Genomic DNA, 27,982 nt, shown 5'->3' with positions numbered 1-27,982 from the left:
TTTCTAGATCTTTCTTCTCCTCCCCAAAAGCCCCCGCCCCTTATAAATTCAATCCTGCGTGGCTGCAAGATCCTTCTCTCAGTGATTTGTTTAAAAAAACTTGGATTCACCCAGTCCACAATGGAGGAGAGGAGAAAAGTTACTTGTTCATGGAAAATTTAAAAAGAATGAAATCTGCAACAATCTCTTGGGCAAGAGATAGGAAATTGAATCAAAATGAGGAGCTAACTCGTATAAGGGAAGAATTGAAGAATCTGGAATGTCCGGATTCAGAAGGATACTCATCCCAAGAATCCAAGGATAGAATTCTACTCTTGGAGCAGCGGCAATCTGGCATACTATTGGAAAGGGAAGAAGAATGGAGAATAAAGAGTAGGGCTGTTTGGCTTAAATCTGGGGATGAAAACACCAAATTCTTTCATAACTTTGCAAAAGGAAGAAAATCAATAAATACCATTTGGAGCCTTAAAAATGAAGATGGAAGAGATGTCAAGTCTTTCTCTGATCTCTCAGGACTAGGGAACCGACACTTTCATAATTTATACTCTGATCAGAGAGAAGCCACTATTGCAGAAGTTCTCAATACTGTGCAATGTTTTCCCAGATTTATTGAGGAAGAAGAATCCGAAGATCTTTCAATCCTGGTCTCTAAGGAGGAGACTGAAGCAGCCATGAAGCTTTTAGGCAAAGACAAAAGCCCAGGCCCTGATGGCTGGACTATTGAATTCTTTCTTCATTTTTTTGACCAAATTGGAGATGAAATAACCGAAGTTGTAGAGGAGTCCAGATTAAAAGGAGATATTTATAGACCTTTTAATTCAACATTTATTGCTCTCATTCCTAAAAAGAATGAGCCTGAGAGCTTTGAAGATTTTAGGCCTATTTCTTTGTGCAATTGTATTTATAAGATTATTTCAAAGGTTATTGCTCTCAGATTAGCCCCAATTCTGTCAAGGAATATTTCCATGGAACAATTTGGGTTCCTAGATGGCAGACAAATTCATGAAGCTATTGGGGTTGCTCAGGAGGCAATCCATAGCATCAAGATAAAGAAAAAAAAAGGAGCTGTTCTCAAAATCGACCTCTCCAAAGCATTTGATAGGATAAACTGGCTCTACCTTCGAATGCTCCTTACTCATGTGGGATTCAGCTACCCATTTGTGAGCTGGATCATGGGATGCATAACAAATGTCAGCTTTGCAGTTTTGGTCAATGGAGCTGCTTCTTCATTTTTCTCTAGTCAGAGGGGCCTCAGACAAGGGTGTCCTTTATCTCCTCTTCTGTTTCTCCTTGTGGCTGAAGGTCTTAGCAGGCTGATCCATAAAGCCAGAAGTGCGGACAAGGTAAAAGGTATAGAGGTAGCTACAAATCTCTTCATCACCCATCTTCTTTTCGTCGATGATATATTGATCTTTACAAATGGAAATTACAGCGAATTAAAGGAGATAAAATGTATCTTTGATCTTTTTCTAAAAGCTACTGGAATGCAGATAAATGCTATGAAATCCCAAGTTTGTATTGCTGATGTGGACAGAAGGGAAAGAAGTCTTATAGCTAATCTTTTTCCGTTTCCTAGCCAATCATTGGAGGTTCCATTCAAATATTTGGGGTTTTGGTTAAAACCTGCCGCCTACAGAAAAGCAGATTGGAACTGGATTATTGCAAAAATTGAAGCTAGAATATCACACTGGAGCTATAGATGGCTTTCCAGAGCGGGCAGGCTAACTCTCATCAAGTCGGTCTTGCTAGCTATTCCGGTTTACTGGGCTGCACTTACCTGGATCCCCAAAGGTGTAATGGAAAAAATCAGAAGAATTTGCTGCAGATTTCTTTGGGCTGGTTCTAAGGAACTCACAGTTTTACCTTGGGTGGCATGGGACAAAGTGGCCAGATCAAAAGAATGGGGAGGCTGGGGGATTAAAAGACTTCCTGATTTCAGCACTTCCTTAGCTGCAAAGTCGGGCTGGAGGCTTATCACCATAGAAAATCTATGGACAAGGGTGATTAAAAGAAAATATATCGACCCTATGCCCTTGGAAGATTGGATTCGGAGTCAGAACAAGAAGGCAAAAAACTCTTCCGTAATTTGGAAGGCCACAGTGGATGCTTTCTCAGTGATTGAGCAAGGATTAGCATGGAAAGTGGGAGATGGCAGACAAATCAGGATTGGCAGAGATCCCTGGATTGGATGCAATGAAGCTTTTGCCTTATCGCCCGGGCTCCTTCGCCATCTTGAGTCCAAAAATATCACCTCATTAAATCAGGTGGCAAGAGATGGGCAGTTCTCCATCTGGGGTCAGGTTTGGAAGGATGATGAAGAATTAGGGCTAAATATTAGATGGAAGAACGAATGGACAGGTTTCACAAAAGAATTAAAAAGATCCAATGTAAGGATAAGGGAGGAACCTGATAGGTTAATGTGGGCTCACAGCAAATCGGGGGGTTACACACCAAAGGAGGGCTACTCTTATCTTTTGGGAAAGAAAGGATGGGGCGATCCGGATTGGTGGTCCAAAGCATTATGGAAACTTAAAAGCCCAGCAAAATCAAAGCTCTTCATATGGTGTATTTTAAAAAAGAAGGCTCCAACATGGGAAATCCTTCAATCCAGGTTTCTTGTTGGCCCAGGGCGTTGCCCCCTGTGCAAGGATAATGAGGAAACTTTAAATCATCTCTTCATCTCCTGCCTTTTCTCCCAGAAGATTTGGGAGGAGGTCTCGGGGCTTCTCAAGATTACAGCACATTGGGGAAATGAGCCGCTTGCTGAATCATGGAGGAAATGGTGGCACACATACACAGAAGGGAATTTGAGGAACCTGCCAATTATTTTCTGCTGGGGAGTGTGGCTTGCGAGAAATAAAAGTTTGTTCCAAGACCAAATTACACCGCCCTCTGCCATTGCTTCTAACATCGCTGCCATATATCTTTCTCTGCCTCCCCCTGAAGCAAAGAAAACCAGAACAATTCAAAACAATCTCATAATCCAGGAGGATATCCCAAGTGGTTTTTTTGATGGAGCCTCTCAAAATAACCGGGCCGGCGCAGGCATGAGCATTCACATCAACTCAGAACACATTCTAAAAGCCTCAGTTGGGTTGGGATCAGGAACAAACAATTTTGCAGAACTCTCCTCATTGCGCCTACTTCTCTGCTGGCTTCTTCACAAACACATCACCTCAATTCAGTTATTTGGGGACTCTCTAAACGTTATAAATTGGATCAATGGTTTAGCTGCTTGCCAAAATCAAATTTTAATGACTATTGTTGAAGAGATTTTACACCTGAAGACTCTCTTTAACAGGTTCTCATTATGTCATATCTACAGGGAAAGGAACGAAGAAGCCGATCAGCTATCTAAGGCAGGTTTACTACAGGATCCGGACAGCTGGGAGATAGAAGAAAATTTTCAGGGGCAGTCAGTCAGATCGAACCAGCCTCCTTATGATCAGTAGCACAAACAACAGTCATCTTGTTCCGCCCCTTTTTTGTCGGCACTTTTCCAGTTTTATCCTTTATTGCTGTTCACATACTTGTACATATATCTATTTTGCTGTCCTCAAACTCTCGGCTACTACTTTCGGGGTTATTACTGATCTCCAATTTTGAAATTTCAAATTTTGTTTTTGTTTCACAGTGCTGGAGGTCACTTTTCACTCTGTTTTTACAGGAGTTGTTTTCCAATATGGAGACTCCAAAAATTTTGTAACTACTGTATTAATTGGTTTCATTTCCTCCTCTTGGAGGAAGACTGTCTCAGGTATCAATCCGAAAAATAGCTCCCCGCGGGTCGAGCTGTAACTGCTCTTTTAAGCCCTGTGCGGCTTATGAACTACTGGAACAAAACTTTTTTTCTCTAATAAAAAGTTGCTTTTTTCCCCGGAAAAAAAAAAAATATACATACATACATATATATATATATATATATATATATAAGCCTGCACCTCCGATAGTGTAAGTGCACATACATACATGTGTCTGCACTGCCGATAGTGTATATGCCATTCGACTAAGTCTTTCTTCCTCCGATAGTGTTAATGCATGCTTTGCTCCTCCAATGGCTCTCGATAGTGTAATTTCACACATACATGTGATTTTTGCTTCTAAAAGTTATTTGTATGCATTTTCTGTGATTTCTGCTCCTGTAGTGTTATCTGTGGCATATATGGCATATATATATGGCTCCTCTATAGCTTGGATAGCTCTATTTGCTCCCAAAGCCTCTGTCTGCTTCTTTTGTGGCTCTGATAGCTCTGTTTGCTACCTACCATGGCTCTCTTCTTCTTTGGCATATATATATTGCATATATATATGCTCTGTTGTGTTCTGTTCGCTCAATTTTGGCACATATATATTACATATATATATGGCTCCTCTTGTAGCTCCTCTTGATCCAATGTGGCTCCTCTGGCTTGGCAGTGTCTTTCAAAGACCTCCTTGCATATATGAATGCCTCTCTTGCTCTGATATCCTGTGATATGCTTTGATCTGCCTCCTTTGGTAATTGCTCTCGCTTATGGCTTGGCTATCCTGATGGCCTTGCTCCTGTCTCTTCATGGATTTGTTTTGCTTCCCCTTGGCTCCATATCATCATATAGTATCTAGAATATTGTCATATTGACATCAATGACAACCTAGGTCAACAATCTCCCTCTTTGTTATTGATGGCAATGTTAGAAAATTATATATTACGGAGCAATGGAACACATAAAATATTGCAGAAATATAAACATAGAAAAACGCATAAAACAAGAGAGACACAGATATACATGGTTCACCGAGTTTGGGCTACGTCCACCCCGAACAACCAGTCCTTCCTTTCTATTATCCAGCAAAATGAAGAGACACAACCTACAGCAGATCTTCTGTAATATCGTCTGTTTTCTCTCACAGTCTCACCTCTCTGTTTCTCGCTCTGAGAATACACATCAATTACATAGCCTCAAATACAATGCCCTCATACAAAGAGAGGGGTTGCCTTCTAGGGAAAAAAACCCTAAACTAAACATAAGTTCTACTATCAGATCATCCACCTAATGAATGGCCTAGATTGACTAGAAATTACTATACTTTTACAAGGAAATTTTACATCTGTTTTTAGCTTCGGGGGCGCTGCCCTCGAAACCCCCCGCCAGGGGGGGCTCCCCAAAGGTTGCAGTCGCCCCCCCCCTAGACCCCCCCTGCAATGAATATTTTATGGGCGGCATTGTCACCCCCATTTCAAATTGGGGTCTAATGTGGTGATACCTTTGCATACAGAAGATAATCAGGCTCCACACCCAACAGGCAATATTGTTCTTCTCTCCCCCTTTAACATCAATGGAAAAGGAGTGCTCTGGGACTCCCCCTATCAAACTACTTATGTTCTTCATGAATGGTAGATTTTCATGGGTCTATGACTCCCCATGTCATGGTGCTCTTCTTCTTTTTAATCAAGATAGAAGGATTGATGCATTATCATCAATTAGCACATTATTCCCTCTTCATGTCTCAAAACTACTTTATCATGGCTTCAACAATGCTTAAAGATGCTCTACTTCAATGCTTTCAATCAGATTGCAAATAGCCATACACCAAGTGTCCAAGTCCAGGCTTTGATGCTTCAATCCATATTGTTGTCTTCATAGGCAGAATTGAGAGACCTTCATAGTCTGAATCAAGAGAAACTGCCACCGAGATTGTCTATCTTGTTGTCTTTCTTCACATCTGAGTTCCTTTGTGTCTCTGTGCTTCTCCTTGAGTGACTGCCATCCAGTATTTAACTCCACTACATTTGGATGAAAAAGTGAGAGGTTGTGCCTTACTGTTTCTATATTTTTCTCAGTGACCAGTCTTAGCGTAAGTTATATTTGACTGCATGACACTCTCCTTTCTATGAGCCATCTTGTCCTTGTGTTCTTGCACACATATCTGCATGTTATTTCCCTAGCAGATTTAGATATCCAGTCTATGCCTATCTTTTAAATCCAATTGCCGATTTGCATCTTCACGCAATGCTTTAGTTTTGTTATACGCTGCCAACTTCTCTTATTTCAATCTTCATTCCATATGTATCTGTTTATTTGAAGATTTCCTCTATTAGTGTTCAGAATTTATCTGTTTTCTCATTAAATCCCTGAGTTAAGACATAAATTTCTGTGATAACAGAACCATAGTTGTTTTCCCTATTTTATCTAGCATTAGATGACTTTCTTTGTTTCTTCAAATACTACTTAGTGATTAAGTGGAAAGCATCTTTAACAATAGTCCAAATCATGGTTACAGGATCATATGCTTCAATGGAGTACCCCTGAGAAATGATGTTTATCAAAGAATGACTGTTAATATAGTTCATCAAGGATTTCATAAGGACCCTTTCACTAATAGCTTCAGCAATAATGATCAAGAATCATAGGATCCCCCTAACTGTATGCATCATCTCGTTTGGCAGAGTCTTCTCATAAAATGCTTAGATTGTCAAAATTCAGGCCAATGACATATGCTGTTGGCTGGAGAGCTCAAGGGACTCTCAGATTTTATTTCCTTCCTTCTCCATATTTGTGTAACTTTCTTCTTTTGCATGGTTCTAGCTTGTGTAAGAGCCTAAGTTAAGTTACAGTCACGTGCCATATGACCAATGTTATGACACTTGAAGCATTATACATTGTTCATGAATAAGAATTCATGTTTTCTTCCTGTAAAATTGTTTCTTGGGGATTATTGGGGACTATAATATCTATCTCTATGATATGCTTTATAGTCCTTTGCCATGTGACCAAAGTTTGTACAATAATAACAATAACTAAAAAATGAGCTTTGGTACCTAGGAGATGGAGATTTCCTTGATGTACTTCTGAAGCCTTTCTACCTTGAGATCCTTTGATGATAACCATTACCTTTCGCATCTTTGACATCATCTACATTTCTTCTTGGAGCTGGATTTCTTCTTGGAACATGATTTCTTCTATTGTAGCCTTGATTTTTCTCCTTGCCTTTGCTGGAACTGGGAGCATCACCTGCATACTTGAGACCTGATTTATCAAATGGACATTTGTGATAGCTGAGCATGTCATCCAAGGCCTGAGAGCTCTTCAAGATTTTGTTCATCCCTTCAACATTTTTTCTGAGGAAGACAATCTCTTCTTCCAATCTTTCACATTCATTATTATTCTAGGTCTGTTTTAGCCTTGATGTCATCATTCTCATGTTCAGCTTCTATGATGGGTTTTGGATTTCCTTCTAGATTTCCATCATCTTCTTGACTGATGGTCATGGTCAATGCTCCTTTTGAGTGAAGGTCATGAAGTTTGTCCCATATACCCCTTGCTGATGAACATTTTCCTAGATTGTTCTTTATAGAATCAGGTAGCCCATTCAAGATTGGCTTTATTGCTTTTTCATTGTACTCCTTGGATTCTTCATCCATCTTGCTGTCAGTAATCACTGATTTCCAGATTTCAATGCCTTGAGTCTGTAGGAAATTCCTCATTCTTCTTTCCCATATATTAAAGTTCCCATTGAGCCTTGGAGCCTCCTCAAATTGATTGTCTTTTATTTTAGTAGTAGAGGGAGACACATCCTTAGGAGGATTGGAGAATTTTTTTCTTGACTTTGCCATTTGTGTTCTAAAGGTCAACCTTCAAGCTGTTAAGCTTTGAATCAAGGTACCTGCTTTGATACCAATTTTTGGAAATACTGAGAGGGGAATCAGTATTTCTTTTTCTGACTATTGTTTTACCAGTTAAAACATATAGATTCAAAACATAAGATGAACAACAAGAATAAGTGCTCTTATTAATATAAACTATGCAGTAAATAGATACAATATATAGATGGTTGCAATCAGTTTCCAAGCTCCAACTTAGACTTTGGTGAGGCTCCAACCTCCAGAGCACCAACTCTATTTTTCCAAGACACCAATCTTGAACTTAGGAGCACCAACTCCCAAGGACTTTAATCCTTCCATTTCCTAAGACACCAGTCCCAGGGACACCTATCCTTCCTACTTTTGAGGCATCAACCCCAAGGACTCCAATCCTTCTCACTTCTAAGGCACCAGCCCCAAGGACTCCAATCCTTCTCACTTCTGAGGCACCAGCCCCAAGAACTCTAATCCTTTTCACTTTTGAGGCACCAACCCCAAGGGTTCCAACCCAATTTTGTCAAGGCATGTTTGATAGTGATCTTTTTCTCACAGAACTCTTCTCTACTAAGTTTTGTCTATTTACAGCTTCACTGTAGTCTCCAAGCTACAGTATCAATGACAACCGGTCTTCTTATGAATGAGTCTTTACAACTCTGCACGCTGCCCACACATAGTCTTCAATAGCCTTCATGCTCTTTGATAATGTCTTCACAAATCTCTAGTCAGTCTACTATTAGCTGCACTAAGCTCTACATAAAGAACAACTTCCTATTCAAGCTTATGTTCTCTGCTAGCTACTTCTCCCCTTCGACTATCTGCTGTCATGTTGGCCCTTTGGCCCTCTTTTTGTTTTGTTGGATCCTCTCACTGCCTCTGTCTCCTCCAACTTGTTTTCCACAGTGTTCAAAAATGTTCAACCACCTTTGTTCTTTGTTTTTCTTGTCTTATATGTTCCCCATTCTTCTGTCTCTCCGTTTTCCCTCTTCGCTGGCCCTTTGGCTTCCTCAACGCTCGCCTGCTTCTTCAGCTTCCGTTCTTTTGGTTTCCTCTATCTATTCATGCTCATAGGACATGTTAAGTCATGAGAGAGTTCCAAATAATCCATGGAGAACACATCTTCCTGCTTAAAACTGTAACAACACTCCTTTCAACAGTGATAGCAGGCATACACAGAGCTTTATGGTGTAACGGACATGCCACATCCTATGGAAATCACAACTGGTGTAGTTCAGCCTCCTGAACTATCGGGACCATTCCTTAATGTATTTTTGCCTCACAAGCCTAGTGCAATACATTTTTGAGTTACACAGGAAATATATGAAAAACAGGTGAAAAATGCTAAAGGCAGACTTCAAATTTATTTTACCCGCATCTATTCCTGTATCGAGTCCATTGCTTAAATCGTAATTGGCGATTCACGACTTTCAGAGGTCCTTTATATGTCAGGCCCGTGACATCGCCGATGGCCGACCACCAATCCACTTGCGGATGCGATATTGCATTGAACCATGTTGGAATTGGACCATCGGGTCCATGACTTACATCGCAATCGGCGCTCGGGAGAGTGAAATTCCTTTGTGTATTGTTGCGATGGGCGGATGTGATCCATTACTAACCCATAGCACAATGTTGTGGCGGGTCCACATGTATATGTATTGCAATCAGGGGTTGCCCTTGGTCAATGGGTGATGGCCGATGGCTGATGGAGCAATAAGACATTAAGCCAAATCGCAATATAGCATCGGGTTTGGTCTTGCAATCACAATCGATATTTTGCAAAGGACAACCCTTTGGGAATTATTGCAATGGGTGGATCCCGATAGGTCATATGCAATGTAATATACACCTTCCATAATGTTTTTGTCAGGTCTACAGCATATATATCGCAATCGGGGGTTTTTGGTGGTGGCACATAGCCGAATTGCCGACTAGCATTGTCGCCAATATACATATATATGTTGATATATATATAAACTTCTCCATCGATTGTGTGTTTGCAATATGTATATGTTTTGGCCTCCATTTGCCCTCCGATAGTGTTAAACGCCATATAACTATATTTTTTCCGTCGATGGGTAAATGCATATATATATAAGCATGCACCTCTGATAGTGTAAGTGCACATACATACATGCGTCTGCACCGCCGATAGTGTATATGCTATTCGACTAAGTATTTCTTCCTCCGATAGTGTTAATGCATCCTTTGCTCCTTCGATGGTTCCTGATAGTGTAATTCCACACATACATGTGATTTCTGCTCCCAACAGTGTATTTGCATGCATTATCTATGATTTCTGCTCCTGCAGTGTTATCTGTGGCATATATGGCATATATATATGGCTTCTCTATAGCTCCGATAGCTCTGTTTGCTGCCTTCCATGGCTCTGTTCTTCTTTGGCATATATATATTGCATATATATATGCTCTGTTCTGTTCGCTCTGTTTGCTCCTATATTTCTGAGAACTCAGCTTTGGCATATATATATTACATATATATATGGCTCCTCCTATAGCTCCTCTTGCTCCAATGTGGCTCCTCTGGATTAGCAGTGTCTTTGAAAGACCTCCTTGCATATATGAATGCCTCTCTTGCTATGGTATCCTATTATATGCTTTGATCTCCCTCCTTTGGTAACTCCTCTTGCTTATGGCTTGGCTATCCTGATGGCCTTGCTTCTGTCTCTCCATGGATTTGTTCTGCTTCCCCTTAGCTCCATATCATCATCTAGTATCTAGAATATTGCCATATTTACATCAATGGCAACCTAGGTCAACAACTCTTTCTCGACTAAAGCTTTGAACTCACAAAACTTTGTGAAAGTTTGGTCCTTATTCTGCACGAAATAAATCTAGCATTTACGAGAATAGTCATCAATGAAAATCACATAATACCTTTTCTTTGCTGTGGATTCCATTGAGAATGGTCCACACAAATCAATATGAACTCACTCTAAGATAGCCTCTGCTCAATTGTCTCAATCATGAAAGGAATACTTGGTGTACTTTCCCAAGGTACAACCTTTTCTTGTGTCAACTTGCTCAAGTTTACCTTTGGGAAGTCCTCTAGATATCTGCTGCATTATCTTCAAAGCCCCATGATGTAAATGGCCGCCTATGCCACAACTCGCCAATGTCTTGGCTTTGCACTAATTCTTCTTTTGTACTCAATGTTGCACAATCATCTACCTCTAGTTTATAGAGATTCTTCAAGCAAATCCCTATCCTCTTGGTCTGACCCGTTGCCATGTGTCTTAGGAATGCTTTTCCTTTACTAAAGACAACATCATAGCCTTTGTCCTCCAACATCACGACCGATACCAAGTTCTTCTTTAGCGCAGGCACATACATCACGTCTGTTAAGGTGAGAGGAGCTCCATTCTCCCTCTAAAAAGAAACTGGGCCCACTCTTGAAACACTATACCTTCCATCGTCACCCATCTATATGCACATCTTGAGGTCTTTCTCCTCCAAGGCATTGAATAAATTTTTATCACTGGTCATGTGGAATGAGGCTCGATTGTCAAGATACCAGACACAGCCCATCATCAATGACACCATGCATGTGATGAGGGTAAAGCCCATTTTGAATTGAGAGGCTAATGTGTCACCTTCCAATCCTTTCGAGGATCCCTTCTTGGACTTCTTCGATGGGAAATTAGTCGCATAATGTCCCATCTTGTGACAATTAAATCATCTTATTTTAGACATGTCACCCTTCTTCCCTCCATGAGAAGAATTCAATTTGAAATGTGAAGCCTTCCCCTTCCCTTTCCTTTCCTTACTTGCTAAGGCCATATTCTCTTCATCATCATTCTTGGATGAAGAACCATCTCGTGTGCTCCTCTTGATCCCCTCCTGCATAATATCTGACCACAGCGGTTCCCAATCCGATAGTTTCTCCCTTCCATTCACAAAGTCCTAGTAGCTATTCCAACTCTTTGTAAGGCCAAGGAGAGCGAGGCTCACCATATCATCATCGGTAGTAGTTATTCCCACACTACCAAGCTCATCTCTGCAGGTGGTGAGCTTGTTCAGATATGTGGAAATAGTATCGCCCTTCTCCATCTAGATTCTTCGAAGCTTATCCTTGAGCGCTAATTTCCTCTGGTCACTACTATTCTGGTAGAGGTCCTTCAATGTCTTCCACATTGAAAATGGAGTATCCTTCCCATGGAGACTCGAGACAATATGGTCCTAAACTCCCTCATGGATGATTCATCTCACCTTTGCCACACACTTCTTCCACTCAGCCAACTCTTGCACATTAGTTGAAGCTGTCTTTGGGATTTCTTGATCAATGAATTCCTTCAAGCCATTGTCTTCTAATACAGCCTCCATTATATCTTTCCATGCTATGTAATTCAAGCTACCTTCCAAGGCATACTCAAGTCTCAAGCCATAGAATGCCATTGGCCAACCTTGAAGTATGATATGAATTTGATTTTCATCTGCAACCCCGAACTTCAAACTTCAAATTATCTTCTTAGTATATTGTTCATAGCTCCAATACCGTGTAGAATAATTTCTACAAATATAGATATGATACCATGTATAAAATTTGTGACAGGTTAACTTGATAATGCAATATAAATCAAAGCAGAATACTATAACCTACTTCTACTATCAATTTGCAGAAGCTTAAAGATCGAGCTAAACAATATAACTAGAAGAAGAAGAATCAACGTCACAATACACATGAAAATACTTTGGGGAAAGACTCAGCTAAAAACCCCACACTATTGTATTATCATATATGGTGTAAATAAATAGGAATTATACAAAACCTTAGCTCTCACATCTAGCCAGCTCTCAGTACAATCCTCATAGATGCTTACAGGAAATCTTGGCTTCTCTCCAGCCTTCCTCTCTACCCTCCATGCTCCTATTTCCTTGCGATGTTCCTTATGGATGATTTCTTGTTACCAAATGGAAAACCCATCCTTCAAAACTACACAATCCTCAAGGATAAATCCTTGACTTCATGCATGATTTTTCTCCATGAGAAAACACATGCAACTGATAGTACACTATCCTTGAACATTAATATCAACTGGGTCTTTCTAAGAATAGGCATGCATGAGTTTCTGACGAGGGAATCTTCAGTTAACTAGAGTAGCAATAGATGAGTTCATTAATGCATCAACTGATTGTTAACTCACTATTAGTTGCTAAAATAGTTTGGAACTAATTTAACTAGACTTAACTCAGTAAACTGAGTTAACTAATTACAACTCATATATAACTCAATCTTATCTCCTTAATTTAAGGGATAACTCTTGCATGACTTTAGAAATACTTCTAACTTGAATTTCTCCAACTAATTAATTTAAAATAAATAAATTAATTAATTCCAAGTAGCTGTTAAGACTAAATTTGATTTTAATTCACAATTTAATTCCAAGAAAAATTAAATTGGAATATTCTTGTTTCCATATTTCAACACACAGTGCCCTTGCAAACTGAGGCAAATGAGTGAAGAAATGAAAGGAATGGTGGAATGATGAAAGATAATGGATGGAAAAATAAAAATGTGAGAGGAATGGGTCCCTTTTGATTCTCCTTTTCTCTCTTGTCATCCTCCTGGTGACGTATAAACAATTTTTCATGATTTTTCTATTCTCTCTTTTTTTTTCTTATTTGAAACCAACTAGCCAACCTCCAAGAGGTTTTCATTCTAGCTGCCTGCCTTGGGCGCCTCAAGAGATTTTTTCATCCAGAGATCTTTTTACTTCTCTCAATTTTTTCGACACCATTGGGCCGCCCCAGGAGGTTGTTAGCCCAATAGTGGGACTTAGGTGCCTTATGGACGTTTTCACTTGAGTCCTTATTTTACTTTTTTCTTTTCTTCGTGACTTGATGAGGTAGGAGCTGAAACTTGCTTCAACACCATCACTGTTTTATTGATACCATCAACGAACTCTTGCTTTGACAATGGCCTCTTGTTAACTTTCAGTTTCTGCCCATTAACAAGTAGAGGAATGGCCTCTGCATCTATCGTTCTGATCTGCACTAAACCATTATCATGACATATCTTTATAACATAAGGCCCTAACCATCTTGTCCTTAACTTGCCCTTAAAGTCTTTATATCTGGAATCATATAACAAATCCCAATCACCTTCTTGAAATTTCTTATCCTTGATGTTCTTATCATGCCAGATCTTCCTCTGAAGTTGAGTTACCTCTGTGTGTAGGAGGGCCTACATTCTAAACTCATCTAAACCATTCAACTGGAGCAACCTCTCTTTTTTTGCACTGCTGAGACCTAGATCTAGTTGGGTTGCCATCCTCAATGTATTATACTCAAATTCAATGGACAACAGGACCTTTTTCCCATAGACAAGATGGTAGGGTGTGAATCCAGTGGTGGTCTTCCAGGTGGTATTATAGGCTCGGGTTCCCTCAACTAGTCTATTTGCCCAATCTTTCCTGTGCTAACCACTTTGGTCAAGATGTCCTCCAACGCTCTGTTGGTTACCTCCACTTTCCCATTAGCTTGTGGGTGATAGGGAGTGGAGGTCCTATGCTTGATCTTGTGCTGAATAAGAAAGTATTCAATCATGTTGGAGGTAAAATGGCTACCTTGATTAGTGACCAGTTCTCTAAGGTACACAAATTTGTAAAATACATTCTCCCTTATGAACTCAGCCAACTTCTACTCTATTGTTTCCTTAATTGCCTTGTTTTTAGCCCACTTAGTCAGATAGTCAGTGCACACAATGATATACTACTTTTTATTGGAAGGAGGGTCAATAGCTCTAATGAAGTCCATGCCCCACTTGTCAAATGGCTCAAAAGTCACTTGAGGTTGTAGAGGAATTTCATCTCTTGGAGTAGGATTTCGCATCCTTTGGCACTGATCACACTGACTAGTATATCTTTTCACATCCTAGTGAAGAGTGGGCCAATAATACCTAGCTAATAACACTTTAAATGTTGTCCTCTTTGCTGCAAAGTGACCCATCATGACAGGTCAGAAGGATGTCAAAGACTTCCTTCGCCCTGACACATCTTCTCAGAATTTGATTTGGGCCAAGTTTGAAGAGGTTGCCCCTAATCCAGGTGAAGGGGGCGCTCTTCATCACAATCTTTCTTTTCTCTGTGGAGGAAAAATTCAATGGGAAATGTGCAGATACCAAATAGTTTTCTATGTCATCTAGCCATGGAGAGAGAACTGAGATGGCGAATAATTTCTCATCTGGTAACTGATCATCAATCATTCCCTCCTCACATATGGGGAAAGTTAATCTGGAAAAAAAGTCGGCAACAACATTCTCCTTGCCAGGCTTATCAACAATAGTTAGATCAAACTGCTGTAATAAAAGTAACCATCTAATAATCAGGGCATTCACATCAGGTTTATTCATTAAATATTTGATTGCAACATGGTCAGTATGCACAAATGTTTGATAGCATGTAATATAATGCCTAAATTTTTTCATTGAATTCACAACAACCAGGAGCTCCTTTTCAGTCACTGTGTAGCTCAGTTCAACCTTTGATAGATTCTTACTGATAAAGTAAATGGCATAAGGGAATTTCTCATCTATCTGGCCTAGGTATGCTCTTATGTCTTTGTTTGAGGCATCAACATGAATATCAAAAGGAAGGGCCCAATTTGGGCCTCGGATAATCAGTGCAGTGGTTAACTTGTACTTAAGGGTATCTAGGGCCTCTTGACAGCTTTTTGACCATACAAACTCAGAGACTTTGGCCAATTACCTAAATAAAGGAGAAGCCAACTTGTTTAAGTCTTTTATAAACCTTCGGTAGTATCCAGCTAACCCTAGGAAACTTCTGATATCTCTCTTCTTTTGTGGAGGTGGGACCCTTTGGATGATAGCTATTTTTTTTGGGTCCACCTGCAATCCTTGTTGAGATATTGAATGACCTAGCAGAGTCCTTGCAATCATAAAGAATTCACATTTCTCGAGACTAAGAGATAGGTTCATTTCAATACATTTGTGTAGAACCTTACCTAAGTTGGACAGAGCCTCCTCGAAATCACCTCCATAAGGTGTGAAATCATTCATATAGATTTCTACCACATCATGGACTAACTTGGCAAAGATACTCAAGACTGCTCTTTGAAAAGTGGCAGGAGCATTGCATAGACCAAAAGGAAGGACCCTATAGGTAAAAGTACCCCAAGGACAAGTGAAGGTGGTTTTATCCTAGTCTTCTGAGCTGATCTTGATTTGATTGTACCTGCTAAATCCATCTAGGAAAGAGAAAAACTTTTTCACAGCCAAGCCATCCAGCACTTGGTCGATGAAAGGTAGAGGGAAATGCTCCTTCTTTGTGGCTTTGTTTAACTCCCTGTAATCAATACAAATCCTCCATTTACCATTTTTCTTTAGAACCAACACCAAAGGAGAGACCCACTCACTATCTGAGATAGGGTAAATGAATCCTACATCTAGCAGTTTTTGCAGTTCTTCTTTGACTATATACTTAAGAGCTAGATTCATCCTCCTTTGGGGTTGCCATACTAGCTTGCAACTTTCCTTGATATAAATATGGTGAGTACACACCGACGGGTGCACTCCCTTCATTTCTTGGTAACTCCAAGCAAAGGCATCCAGATGTTCCTTTAGCATGTTGCACAACTTTTCTTCTTGGAGAATAAAAAGAGATGGATTGATTTTCAAAGTTCTCTTGGGGTCGAATTCTATGGTTTTGACACAAATAGGGTTGGAATCGGCTAACCATAGATCAATTTTATGGTTGTTTTAGGTTTCCTTTACTACTTCTTCTAAGGAAAATGTATTGGGAGTTGAACTTTGGAGTATGCGTTTGATCAAATCATCTTCATCCTGTTGTCCCCTTCCCATGGTTGTTTCTAAAGTATAGAGTTGGGCACAACAAACTTCATCTTCCTCCTCCTCTTCCAGCCACAAAGGTAAGTTATGTTCTAGAGATGGCTGAGCAGGAGGGTATAAGACTAACTTCTTGGACATATTCCCATTCTTGATGGTAATATTTCCATCTCTACTGCTAATGTAAGCATTGACAATGGATAACCAGGGCCTCCCAAGGATGAGAGGGTAACCAGTAAGATTAGCATTAGGATGGAGAACTAGGAAATATATAGCGTATCCCCAAGAATGAATGGAGACCATCACATCATCCACAATCCTCTCAGGGGTCACTGTGGAGCAATTTGCAAGTTGCAGAACTGTTGTGGTCTTCCTTAATGAACCTTGGAGGTTTAGCTTGAGCATGGTGTCCTTGGTGATCACGTTAATGGTAGCCCCAAGATCAATCAAAGTGTGTGGGACAATTGTTCCAATGATGTGCACATCTACCATAGGGCTTCCAGGGTCCAAATACTTTGGACATATTACATGCCCCAGCATTAAGTCAGACAACTGTGCAATGACATTAATAGTTGGGGCATCTCTTCTTTGCCTCCCTGGATGCTTGAAGCACTTATCCTTAATCAACTTGTTGTAAATATGCACATCTTTAATAACTTGGAGAAGTTGAATTTTGACACATATGTTTTTCAATTCTCCCAGAAGTTCAGTCTCTTCTGGGGTAGGTTGGAGTGGTTTGGTTAATCTCTTTTGAAAGGGTGGTGGATTTAATTTAAGCACACTTTCCTCTCTTTCTTCCTCAACCTCCCCAGGTGGAGGTAGAGGTTGACTATTTGGGAGTACTCTCCTAGATCTCAGGCTGATTTCTTGAATATCCTTAGCATAAGTTCGATATGATGTATCTCCACTCTATACTTGTTGTTCCTGTCTATTGTTCGGGTTCGAATTTGGTTGGGCAGGCATATGGGGTTGTTTAGGTGGAGTAGAGTGTAAAAGTTGTGTTTGGGTAGGTGGTGAAGGCAATAAAGTTGGAACATTGTTGTATGGGGGCTTCCACCCTTGGGGTGGTGTATTCCACTGAGGTTGTGCCAAAGCATATGGTTGAAATGATTGACTGGCTGGCTACGAATGATGAGAGGAGCAAAGGACCAAGGAGGAGGTGTAGACGAGGAAGGATGAGCAAGGGGTCCCCAAGAAGGTATGGATGTGGTCTGGTTGGGGCTGTAATATGCATGGGATGACCCTTGCATGCCTTGGTGGTATGGCCTAGGCCCATGAGGTCTCCTTTGGTTTACGTAGCATAGCTGCTCAATGACCCCTTGAGCTCCTTCATATACAACTTTGAGTCCAGGTAAATAGGGGCACTTGACTGTGGAGTGGTTTTCTTCACATACTGAGAGAGTTTCAATAGAATTCAATGGACATTTGTTCCTAGGGTGTCTCCTGGTGCATCTAGGACAAAAAATACCCAAGGCTCTCTCTGCTTCCTCATGCTTTCTCTTAATCTGCATAGTGTCCATCTATAGTGAAAGGGTTTGCAACATCTCACTTTTGAAATCCTACAGCATTTTTCCAATTTTACCCTTAAAGGATGAATTGCAAGAGGATGGACTGACCATGGGTTGACTACCCCTACCCTTTTTCATGGCTGCCCTAGAATGGTTTCTAAGGATAGTCTTGATATCCTCATAGGGTAACTAGTATATATCCCCTCCTAGTAACAAGTGTAGGTTATGCAAAATATCTTCCCTTACTCCTCTAAGCAGGACCAACTTCAGTGACTCGGGGTCAAGTGTGCACCTAGCCCTTTTGTAGCTAAGCTGGAATCTTTATTCATAATCCTCTAGGGATTCATCATTTCCTAAGGTTGTCGTAAATTTTTTCTCTTTAGTGTCTTTAGACCTACAATAGTCTCGAGACTTGTTGTTGAAGGCTTGCTCCATCTGAGCCCAAGTTGTGATTCTATCTCTAGGTAAACACATGAACTAGTGCAAAGTTGCATCCTTGAGGGTGGATGGAAATAGTTTCAACTTTTGCTCATCATTTGTATAGTCAAAGGTTCGGCATATGACAGAAAAATCAAATAAGAAAGCGTCTCATTATTCTATGGTTAGGCCATGGAAATGAGGAAGGGAAGAAGGGCTTATATTTTTCATCTTAGTATCCCCATTGGTTTCCCTGATGGGAAAGGCACCCTCAACTCTTTCTCTATTTCCTCTGTCATTTATGTTTTCAGCCATAGGTTCAGTAGGAATGGGTTCTCCTTCTTCTTCCCCTATAGGTTGTTCAAATATGTCTGGTTGCTCACCTAAGGTTTCCTCTAGTTCACAGCCACCGAAGAAGAGGGAAGGTTGGTTATTTGAAGCAGTGGGGGTATTTGGCAAAACTTTCTCTAAGTTATCCCTATTCCTACAAGGCATGAAAATACATTTCTTTTGTTTTGTTTTGTGTTTTTTGAAAATTTGAAAGTAATTGTAGAAATTGAATTGCAGACTGAATGAAAACTACTTACTGAATGAAAAAATTATCTACTTAATTGAAATCTTACTTGTAGAATGGAAAGGAAAGCAAAGAATGCATAATGAAAAAGGAAGCAACTAAATTACTTTTGAAAAAATGAAACTAATAGTTGAATATTAGAAACAAGAAATAGAAGAAGGAAAGTAGTAATCACATATTACTAAGACACCTCCCTGGAAACAACACCAAAAAGTGATGAGCACCAGTATTGCCACAAGAATGATGCAACTCCTTGAGCTACCAGCTTTACTTTATCAACCTGGGGTTCGTACAAACTTGGAGGTGACAGTGTTGTATACACAAGTCAAAGTGATGGTTTTGTCTTTTGTCATTGTTCAGCTGGCAAGAGACCACTAGGGATTTCAAGGTAGACTTCTATGGATTCAGAAGAAGATTGATTTCCGACGAAAGAAAGAGAAATCTACTCTAGGAGAAATCTTTTCTACTGTAAATAAGGAAAATGACTGAAATCCTATGTTAAAAACATACCATTCTCTAACTAACTATTGAGAAACTATGCTTTACAAGAATGCCAAAATAACATGTATGAAATGGTATTGTCTAAAGAATGGAAGTTCAAGACATCAAACATCACTACTGTGCATGTAAAGGACTGAAATAAATCTGTTTTGTTCTTTTTATTCTTTTTATGGAAATCTAGTGTAAACCCTAATTTCTTCTGGTGATGTGGCAGGTGGCTTAGTGATGTTGGTGGATGGTTGGGAGGTTTAGGAGATGGTTGGAAGGTTCGAGATACCCTTGGGTGACCTAGTGTAGCTTCCTAGAGGTTTTCCCTCATTTCGACCTCAAAAGAGGCCACTACAGGGAAACCTACAGGATGTACTACAAACCTACAGGATTCCCTCTATTTCTATGAGATACAGCCAAAAGGAAAATGATGGTTTCTGGAGGTGATGGAAGGCTTAGGGAAGGTGTTGGATGGGTGGAATGGAGTGAGAAAATTCTTAGGATCAATTAAAACTCAAAACCAAGGCTAGGAGATGGTTGGATTTGCTTAACATGCTTGGAGGAATTTTTATGTAAAATGATGAGATTGGTGAAGGTATTGGTGAGAGAAAGGAATGATTATGGATGGATGAAGTTGGAAGGTGGTTTCCTGCTATGAGGTCTCTTTATATTTCTAAAGTACCTGCTTTGCATCAAACATTTATAATTTCCAAAAATTCATGTAAATAAGAAGAATTATAACAAGCTATAGAAGAAAAATTTAATGAACTAGCTGTCTACTTCATGCATGAGGAAAATTATTGAATAAAATGGAACCATCGATGAGATTTGTTATCACTCCTCTAGATCTCCAAGGTTGGGGAAGAGTCCAGCTGAGGTAACCAAAGACCAATCTTTTGACTTGGTAGCAAGCCCTACCAAGCCAGAGAGGTCTCTTTCCAAAGGATCACAGCCAAGAGGCCTGAATAGATTAGGGTTTTAGGCTAGATGTAAAGTGCAGAGGGTTTTTTGATTTTATTTGGTTGATTAGTCACAAGGATGAGTGAATTAGGTTAGAGGATGAACTAGGTCAGGGCAAAGTGAATTTGAATTGCAGATATCTGATGGGGCAAGGTAGGAAAGGTACTTTAAACTTAGTAGTATAGTGATGATATGGTTTAGACTAGTGAGCTGCTAAAAAGAGCATGAGGGTCATGAATTATTTTTAAACTGAAGAAATGAAACAATCTATGATGATTTTACCAAAACATGGCATACAAAGATGAATTCTGCTTAGCACACCTTGAAAATCAAACATAATTAGAGTGAAATGGACCATGAAAGGAACAAGACATTCACACATATGAAACTGAAGAAGAAACAAGATCAAAATACCATGCCACAAGAATCCCACCAAAATAGTTGCAACTTCATCCAATATATTCCATGCCAAAGTCTGAAAGCTATTACAACATTCAAGAGAGTCCAACCTATAAATTGACTAAGAAGATACATTGTTGGAAATAATACTGTGAGGGGGGGGTGAATCAGTATTATCAGATCAGTAAAACCTTTCCAATTTCATACTCAGAAACATATACGCTACTTTAGTTAAGTGAACCCGCGTGTACACGCTACTGTGTCTAAAGCAACTAGAGTATATCCAGAGATCTTATGATTTAGTTAGCTTATCTTCAGTAAATGCATCAGAACATTATTAACCATATTAACAGTAAACAGGTGCAGTATAACAGAACAGATCATCACACAAAAGCCACACACATGAACACCATGATATAAGGTGGAAACCCAATGTGGGTGAAAACCACCTGCTGCAATTCGTCTCTTTCTTCTTTAATAAGAAACTTCTTTTACAATGTACTGGTGCAGTCATTTATCAGTACACAGGCTACAACCTGCAGAGGGTTACAACCCTCATAGCTCTTGTACTAGCCGATCCATTTACTAGTACGTAGGTGCCAACCCTACAGAAGGCTACAACCTTCACTTGTTTTCCAGCTGCTCCTGGAAGGGAGCTACAACCCCCTGGCTCTTGTACTGGCTGATATGTTTACCAGTACGTAGGTGCCGGCCTACGATCTTCCCGGGACCACGTTTCATACATTTTCATACTGGATCCATAAAACAATCACCATTGTAGAACAACCTGCATCATCAATCTCTGAATCACCCAATACTGAATCACTGAAACCCTGTCAAGAACATCATAACAACAACCAGATCCAATTCCATCTTCAAATATCATAGTTCACATTGTATACGCTACTTGGATGAACCCAACCTGCGTGTATACGCACTTTTACCAAAACCAACCTGCGTACAGATCTGCAAATTCAAGCTTAAAACTCCACAGCTATATCAGACATCAAAACATACCCAGATCACAATAATAAACATGCGTCAGTATATCTAGTCTATCCACAGTCAAACCATATGAAGATAATCATTCCAAGCCTTGAGATCTCGTTCCATCATTCATCATCCTCCACATGAGTGAAACCTTGGTTCAGATCACCAACCCATAACCAGCACTTGGATCTCACACTTCCTCAGATCTTCATCACTCACACACTCACCTTTGGCCTAATGATCTTTCTCCTTATATAGCTTTAGGCCCTTCACAATACCACGATCCAAAACCATAGTAACCCAATACCATCAATTCAATACTAGGGATCAACACGTCTGTCGAGACTCCATGGTCCAAAACCATAGGCACAAATTCCAAGGACTAACTACCACGGACCAAAAGTAAGCTTTCCGACATGTACGCTCTTTTCCGTTCATGAAACTGCGTGTATACCCTACTTGGTATATAGCGAACCCGAGTACACGCGACCTGGTATATAGTGAACCTGCGTGTATACGCGACTTGGGCTTAATGAACCTGCGTGTATGAACTTTCTTGACCTGCTGTACTAAGATCTGTCCTCTGATTAAGTTGCCATCACCTGTACCAACCTCTGAGTGAGTTGCCATCAAGGACAACACTTGAATCATAATGCCAACATACATAATATAGGCCTCAAACCGGCTCATCCTTGCCTGAGGGGTCGAATCCATGAGAGGAGGAGCAGTTGCAAGAAAGGCTGAACTAATAGCTAGAGTGTAGGGTGGTCAAAGTGACTCATCCCTAACTTAAGCAAATTGATTCATTACAAGTAATGTAGGCCATTTAACTAATGTATTTACCCTAGATAATAGTAAAAAAACAAAATAATTACATCATCCTTATCAATTACATCAGTAAAAAATCCATTTCCCATAGGTGAAAATAAATTTGGAGAGAAACAATGAAAATTGGAGAAGACTATCAAACGCGCCCTCTCTTTGTCAAACACACCATTTTAGTGTCAAACGCATCGTCCAAGTTCAGGGTTGCTTTTAGGTGCCTTCCTAGTGTCCAAATTTTCTCCAATATAGCTCGTTGGAAATCCCTTCAAGTCTACTTTCTAGATATGTCTTCAGTTTTCCATTTGGAGCTCATTTTCCCTATCAAAAACTCAATCTCCCAAGACTAGTAAATGTGAAGTGCCAAGCCAAAAATGAGGTCGAAAGGTGGTGTTTTGGTCGTTTTTAACCTTTTTGGCTGACCTATTTGCCTCCAAATGCTTAGAAAATGCATAGGGTGCATGCCCTCATCACTATGAATCCAAATATGTTGGCCTTTAGTTCATCATATGTGTCAAAAAAGAGCACATAACCCTAGATGTTATGCGTTTTACCCTTTGACTGTGTTAAAAATGCTTTAAAAAACACATAAAATCATAACTTGCAAAATTTGCTCAAAAATTGTCAAAATTGTTGGGTTGATGGCTGATCAGATGTTTGAGGCATGGAGTGATGCCTTGGCAAGAATGTATAGCATCCTTTTCTCCTCTTGCTTGGTCAAGGCTTCAAATTTTGCATGGGCTCTTTTGAGCTTGGCTCTTGCAATTTTGTTTCTCATGGAATAGTACTTTTTCATCCTTCTCTGAATATCAATATCCATTTTGGCCTTGTCTAAGAGGCTCTCAAGATGGGTGTTCACCATCTCGAGCCAATGTTCACGGTTCTTATTTACCATTTTGGCCTTGTCTAAGAGGCTCTCAAGATGGGTGTTCACCATCTCGAGCCAATGTTCACGGTTCTTATTTACCATTTTGGCAAATTTCTCATTTAGGGTGAGCTCATTGGCTAGTTCTGCCTCCCTTTGGTTTTCTAGCTCCAAAGCTCTCATTAGGCCTCTAGTCATTGGCCTTCTTCTTGGCACATGTTCATCAAGTTGTTCACCATATTGTCCATATGCCTCATCAAGTAAGGCCTTAGCCTTTTCACCCTCTCTCTTTGCCTTGATGAGTTGAACCTCCATGAGCTCATGTTTGACCTCAAATTACCTATTCTCCTCCTCATAGTATGAAATAATGTATTTGGCCCTTTACAATTTGACCTGGAGCTCTCCTATTAGTGAATTCTTCTCCTTGATGACAATGGATATATTCTCACTGTCATCATGCTCATTTGGGTCAACTAACTGAAAATCATGCTCTATCTCATTGAGATCCTCCTCCTACTGCTCGATCTCTTCCTATGTCACCTTTTCCTTACCCTTTTATACCTGCTTTGTCGATGAAGAGGAATGGCCCCTCCCACAATCTTTGGGGAAAACACTTTCCTATGCCCTCTCTGATAGGTATCTATCAAGGTACCTAAACCAACCCTTTTAGGCTTGCTACCATCACCATGCTCAATGTGTTCTTTCTCATTACCTTCATCTCTGCCAGGTGAATGAATAAGCTCATGAGATGGTGATGATGAAGTCGATGGTGTGGCTGACTCATCAAATGAAGATGGAGGATGTATGGGCTTAGGTGGAGGAATGGAGGTGGATGGATGAGATGATGAAGGTTCTTCTTCGCCATGCTCAATAGGTGGGACTGTGAAAATCTCACTGGATATGAAAGTGTCCCATGAAATGTTAAGCTGATCAAGGTAATGGAGGACTATCATCATGATGAGGGAGTGGTGAAAGATACTTTTCATTTGATGATCATAATCTTTCCTTTAGGTAATGAATGACATCTTGTCAATGTCCTGGTAAAGATAGTAGGGCATATTCAACATTTTGACTCTTATAAAATGCATGAGTAGCTGAATATGATAGGAATAGAGCCTAGAAAACCTACCCTCACATGTGAAGTACTTCATGATGATTTTCATCATGGGAACATATCTGTCTAGGAGGTAAGAGAAAGGAAATATCCTCTTTCTTTAATTCTTGTACTTTGGTTTAAGATATGGCTCATAATAAAAATGATCTAGTTCTCCTTGTTTAAACCATTTTTCCCCATCATTTGGGATCCTAGAGGCTTCTGATATGATAGCCAAAGATATAGTGAAGTTGACACCAGCAAGGGTTACTTGGTTGTCATGGAGGTTGCTGATGAATAATCTGGTCAACACGGGATGATGCCGGATCCTTTCCACTTTCTCACAAAACTCAAAACAGCCCATATTCTTAAAGCTTGTCACAGTGATGGGAGATTCCATGAGTTCTCTAGTATTGGTTGGCTCATGTCTAATGATTCTCCCTCCTTTCTTAGAGAGCCTCCTCTCCTGTCTTTCTTCCTCACTCTGAATTCTATTCTCTTCTTCTGCATTGTTGGCATTATGATGCATGTATTGTACTTGATGGCAACCCACTTGCAGAAGAACATCTCACTTATATATAACTAGATGAATCTACAGAAGAGAAATCAGATGTGACAAGATACATGGGATGCAGGGCAGCTCAAAGCATTCAGTTCAGATGCAATATTATGATGACAGCTCACTATATGGCAACCCACTAACAGTATGGCAACTCACTAAGATGGAAGATCACAGTTTAGGCTCTTAGAATGGAAGAAAATGAGGCTCGTAGGTTCCTTTTGACAAAGTTGCGTACATACGCAGGTGCACCGTTCAAAAGGTGCGTACATATCCACAGACACACAGATAAAAAAGGTGCGGATGTTCAGTAGCACGCACTTTCATGTAGAGAAAAGCGCACGTGTGGGAAATCTTATGGTTGGTCCATGGTATTTAGTCCGACAGTTTTTGAACCTATGGTTTTGGTCCTTGGTTTTGCATCTAAAGTATTGATCCCCGGTATTGGGTCCTTAGTATTGGATCTCTATGGTTTTGGTCCATGGTTTGAGTAAGGCCTAGACTATAAAATGGAAGGAGATCATTTGGCTGGAGGGTGGTGATGAGTTGAATATCTTGAGAAGAGTAAGATCTGAAAAACTGGTGATCTGTTGGTGAGTTATAGCTGAACCTGAATCAAGGAGGAACCTGAGTATTACAAGATGGTTAAGATCTACTGATGGGTTGAGATCTCTTTGATGCATGATCTATAAATCTAATAATTTGGGTATGCAGGTTGATGCATGATCAGATCTATAAATCTGATAATTTGGGTACGCAGGTCTGACACAGTGCAGGCGCGGATACCCACAGTCTGTGAGACAGCGCAGGTGCGTATACCCGCAGATCCGACACAGCGCAGGCGCAGATACCTGCAGTCTGTGAGACAGCGCAGGTGCGTATACCCACAGATCTGACACAGAGCAGGCACGGATACCCGCAGTCTGTGAGACAGTGCAGGTGCATATACCCACATATCCGACATAGAGCAAGCGAAATACTCGCAGTTTGTGAGACAACGTAGGTGTGTACACCCGCAAATCTGACACAGAGAAGGCGCGGATACCCGCGGGTTACTATTGGTGAAGTTGCGTACCTTTTATTGAAATATGTTTTAGCTACTTCTGTCTATTACTGCAGTGTTCTGGGTTCTGAAGTGATGTCTAGTTATTGGTACAGTGTTCTGATAACAGCATTCTGGGAAGTGATTGATTGATTGATTATGTTTAGCTTCAATATTGATGGATGAGATGGATCAGGTTCATAATGACTTATCTTTATGTGATCTGATGGACTAGATCTAGTTGCTAACACACATATTATCCTTGTATATGTAATGATCTGGTGATTGGGTGATTCAGAAGATTGGTTGATTATGTGCTTCAATGATATTGATGGGTCCAATATGAAAATTGGATGAAACATGGCCTTCAGATTATGATGATGTGTTCCACGAGTATCCAGTCTGAAAATGTATGAAACGTGGTACCTGGAGGATGAAAGAGAAGGTTGTAGCCTTCTGTAGGTCAACACCTACGTACTAGTACATCAGCTAGTACAAGATCAAAGGGGGTGGTAGCTTCCTTCCAGTAGCAGCTGGAAAACGAGTAAAGGTTGGAGCATTTCAGTAGGTTGGCACCTACGTACTAGTAACTGGATCAACTAGTACAAGAGCCAAGGGGGCTGTAGCTCTCTTCCAGGAGAAGCTGGAGAACGATGGAAGGTTGTAGCCTTCTACAGGTTGAAGCCTACATACTGGTATAAGACTGCGCCAGTACAAAATCATTGTAAAAGAAGTTTCTAATTGAAAGAAGATAGAGACATATTGCAGCAGGTGGTTTTCTCCCACATTGGGTTTCCACCTTACATCATGGTGTTCATGTGTGCTTCTTGTGTGTGATGATCTGTTCTATTTTACTGCTCCTGTTTACTGTTCATATGGTTAATAATGTTCTGATACACTCATTAAGGATCAACTAACTGAATCATAAGTTTGTTGGATATATGCTTATGAATGGAAATGAAAAAGTTATATTGAGTTGATAATACTGATTCAACCCCCTGTCTCAGTATTATTTCCAACACTTCTGCCATGAATTATTGAATTCAAACCCTAGGGAGATGATGAAATGGAATATAGGTGTAGAGAGTATGGAATTATGTAAGGAAATTGAGGAGATGGAAATGGGGATGTGTGATATGAGGGAGGTGACATAGGGTGGTTTTGAAGTGTAGCAATGGTAGTGGGATGTTAGGAAATGAGATTTGGAAGTGGAATTATGTTACCAGGGCTTTGAACTTAGTATGAATCCAAAACAAAATGAAACACTATATAAGTCAGCTGTGGAGGAGAGGAATAATATAATTTTAACCTACTTGCTTACTGGAGCATGTTGGTGGAAAATTTTGAAGCTTGGAGCAATATAGTGTGTTTTGGGAAATTTCAGGATGTTCTTTAGCAAAGGCGTAGAAAAATGGTAAAACATGACCTCTCCCTATAGGTACACAATTCCATTAGGAAATGCAATGAGTTTTATGGAAAACAAGCAGCACCAGTTCTGAACGCGCCCTCCAGTTTCTAAATGCGCGCTCTGCCCCTATTTTTCCCAATTTTGCCTAAAACTTAAAAATTCCCTTTTGTTGAGGATTCTTTGAGAGTGTAAGAGTGCAAATGAATGTTGAGTTGATGTTTTTGTGGAATTTTATACTTGAATGGGTTTTGATTTATGCCTTGAAAACCCATTTTCTAATGTTACATGTCAATTTCCAAATTTTCACACTAATGCTCTTTGACTTTTTGACTTTTTCCTTTGACAGGTGGATGATGCTTTGGCAATATTCATTTTTGACCTTTGTTTGGATGCTATTGGTAATGGAATTGAGTAG

At 40.1% G+C, this 27,982-nt stretch overlaps 1 protein-coding gene across 1 annotated transcript; it reads left to right on the top strand.

The window, feature by feature from the left end:
* The first annotated feature begins 167 nt into the window (after nt 1–167).
* On the top strand, nt 168–27,982 carry LOC149172842 (uncharacterized). Its single transcript, XM_089426489.1, has 5 exons — nt 168–920; nt 1,026–3,415; nt 25,878–25,991; nt 26,237–26,300; nt 27,914–27,982. Exons 1-5 carry the CDS (start codon nt 168–170, stop codon nt 27,980–27,982), a joined length of 3,390 nt encoding a protein of 1,129 aa, XP_089282615.1.

The sequence above is a fragment of the Pinus tabuliformis genome, chromosome 4_2 (assembly GCF_031772625.1).
Source record: "Pinus tabuliformis cultivar Carrire ecotype Pingquan chromosome 4_2, CPIR1, whole genome shotgun sequence".
Taxonomy (NCBI): Eukaryota; Viridiplantae; Streptophyta; class Pinopsida; order Pinales; family Pinaceae; genus Pinus; species Pinus tabuliformis.
The sequence above is the reverse complement of the archived record's forward strand: the minus strand, read 5'-3'. Positions and strand labels throughout refer to the sequence as shown.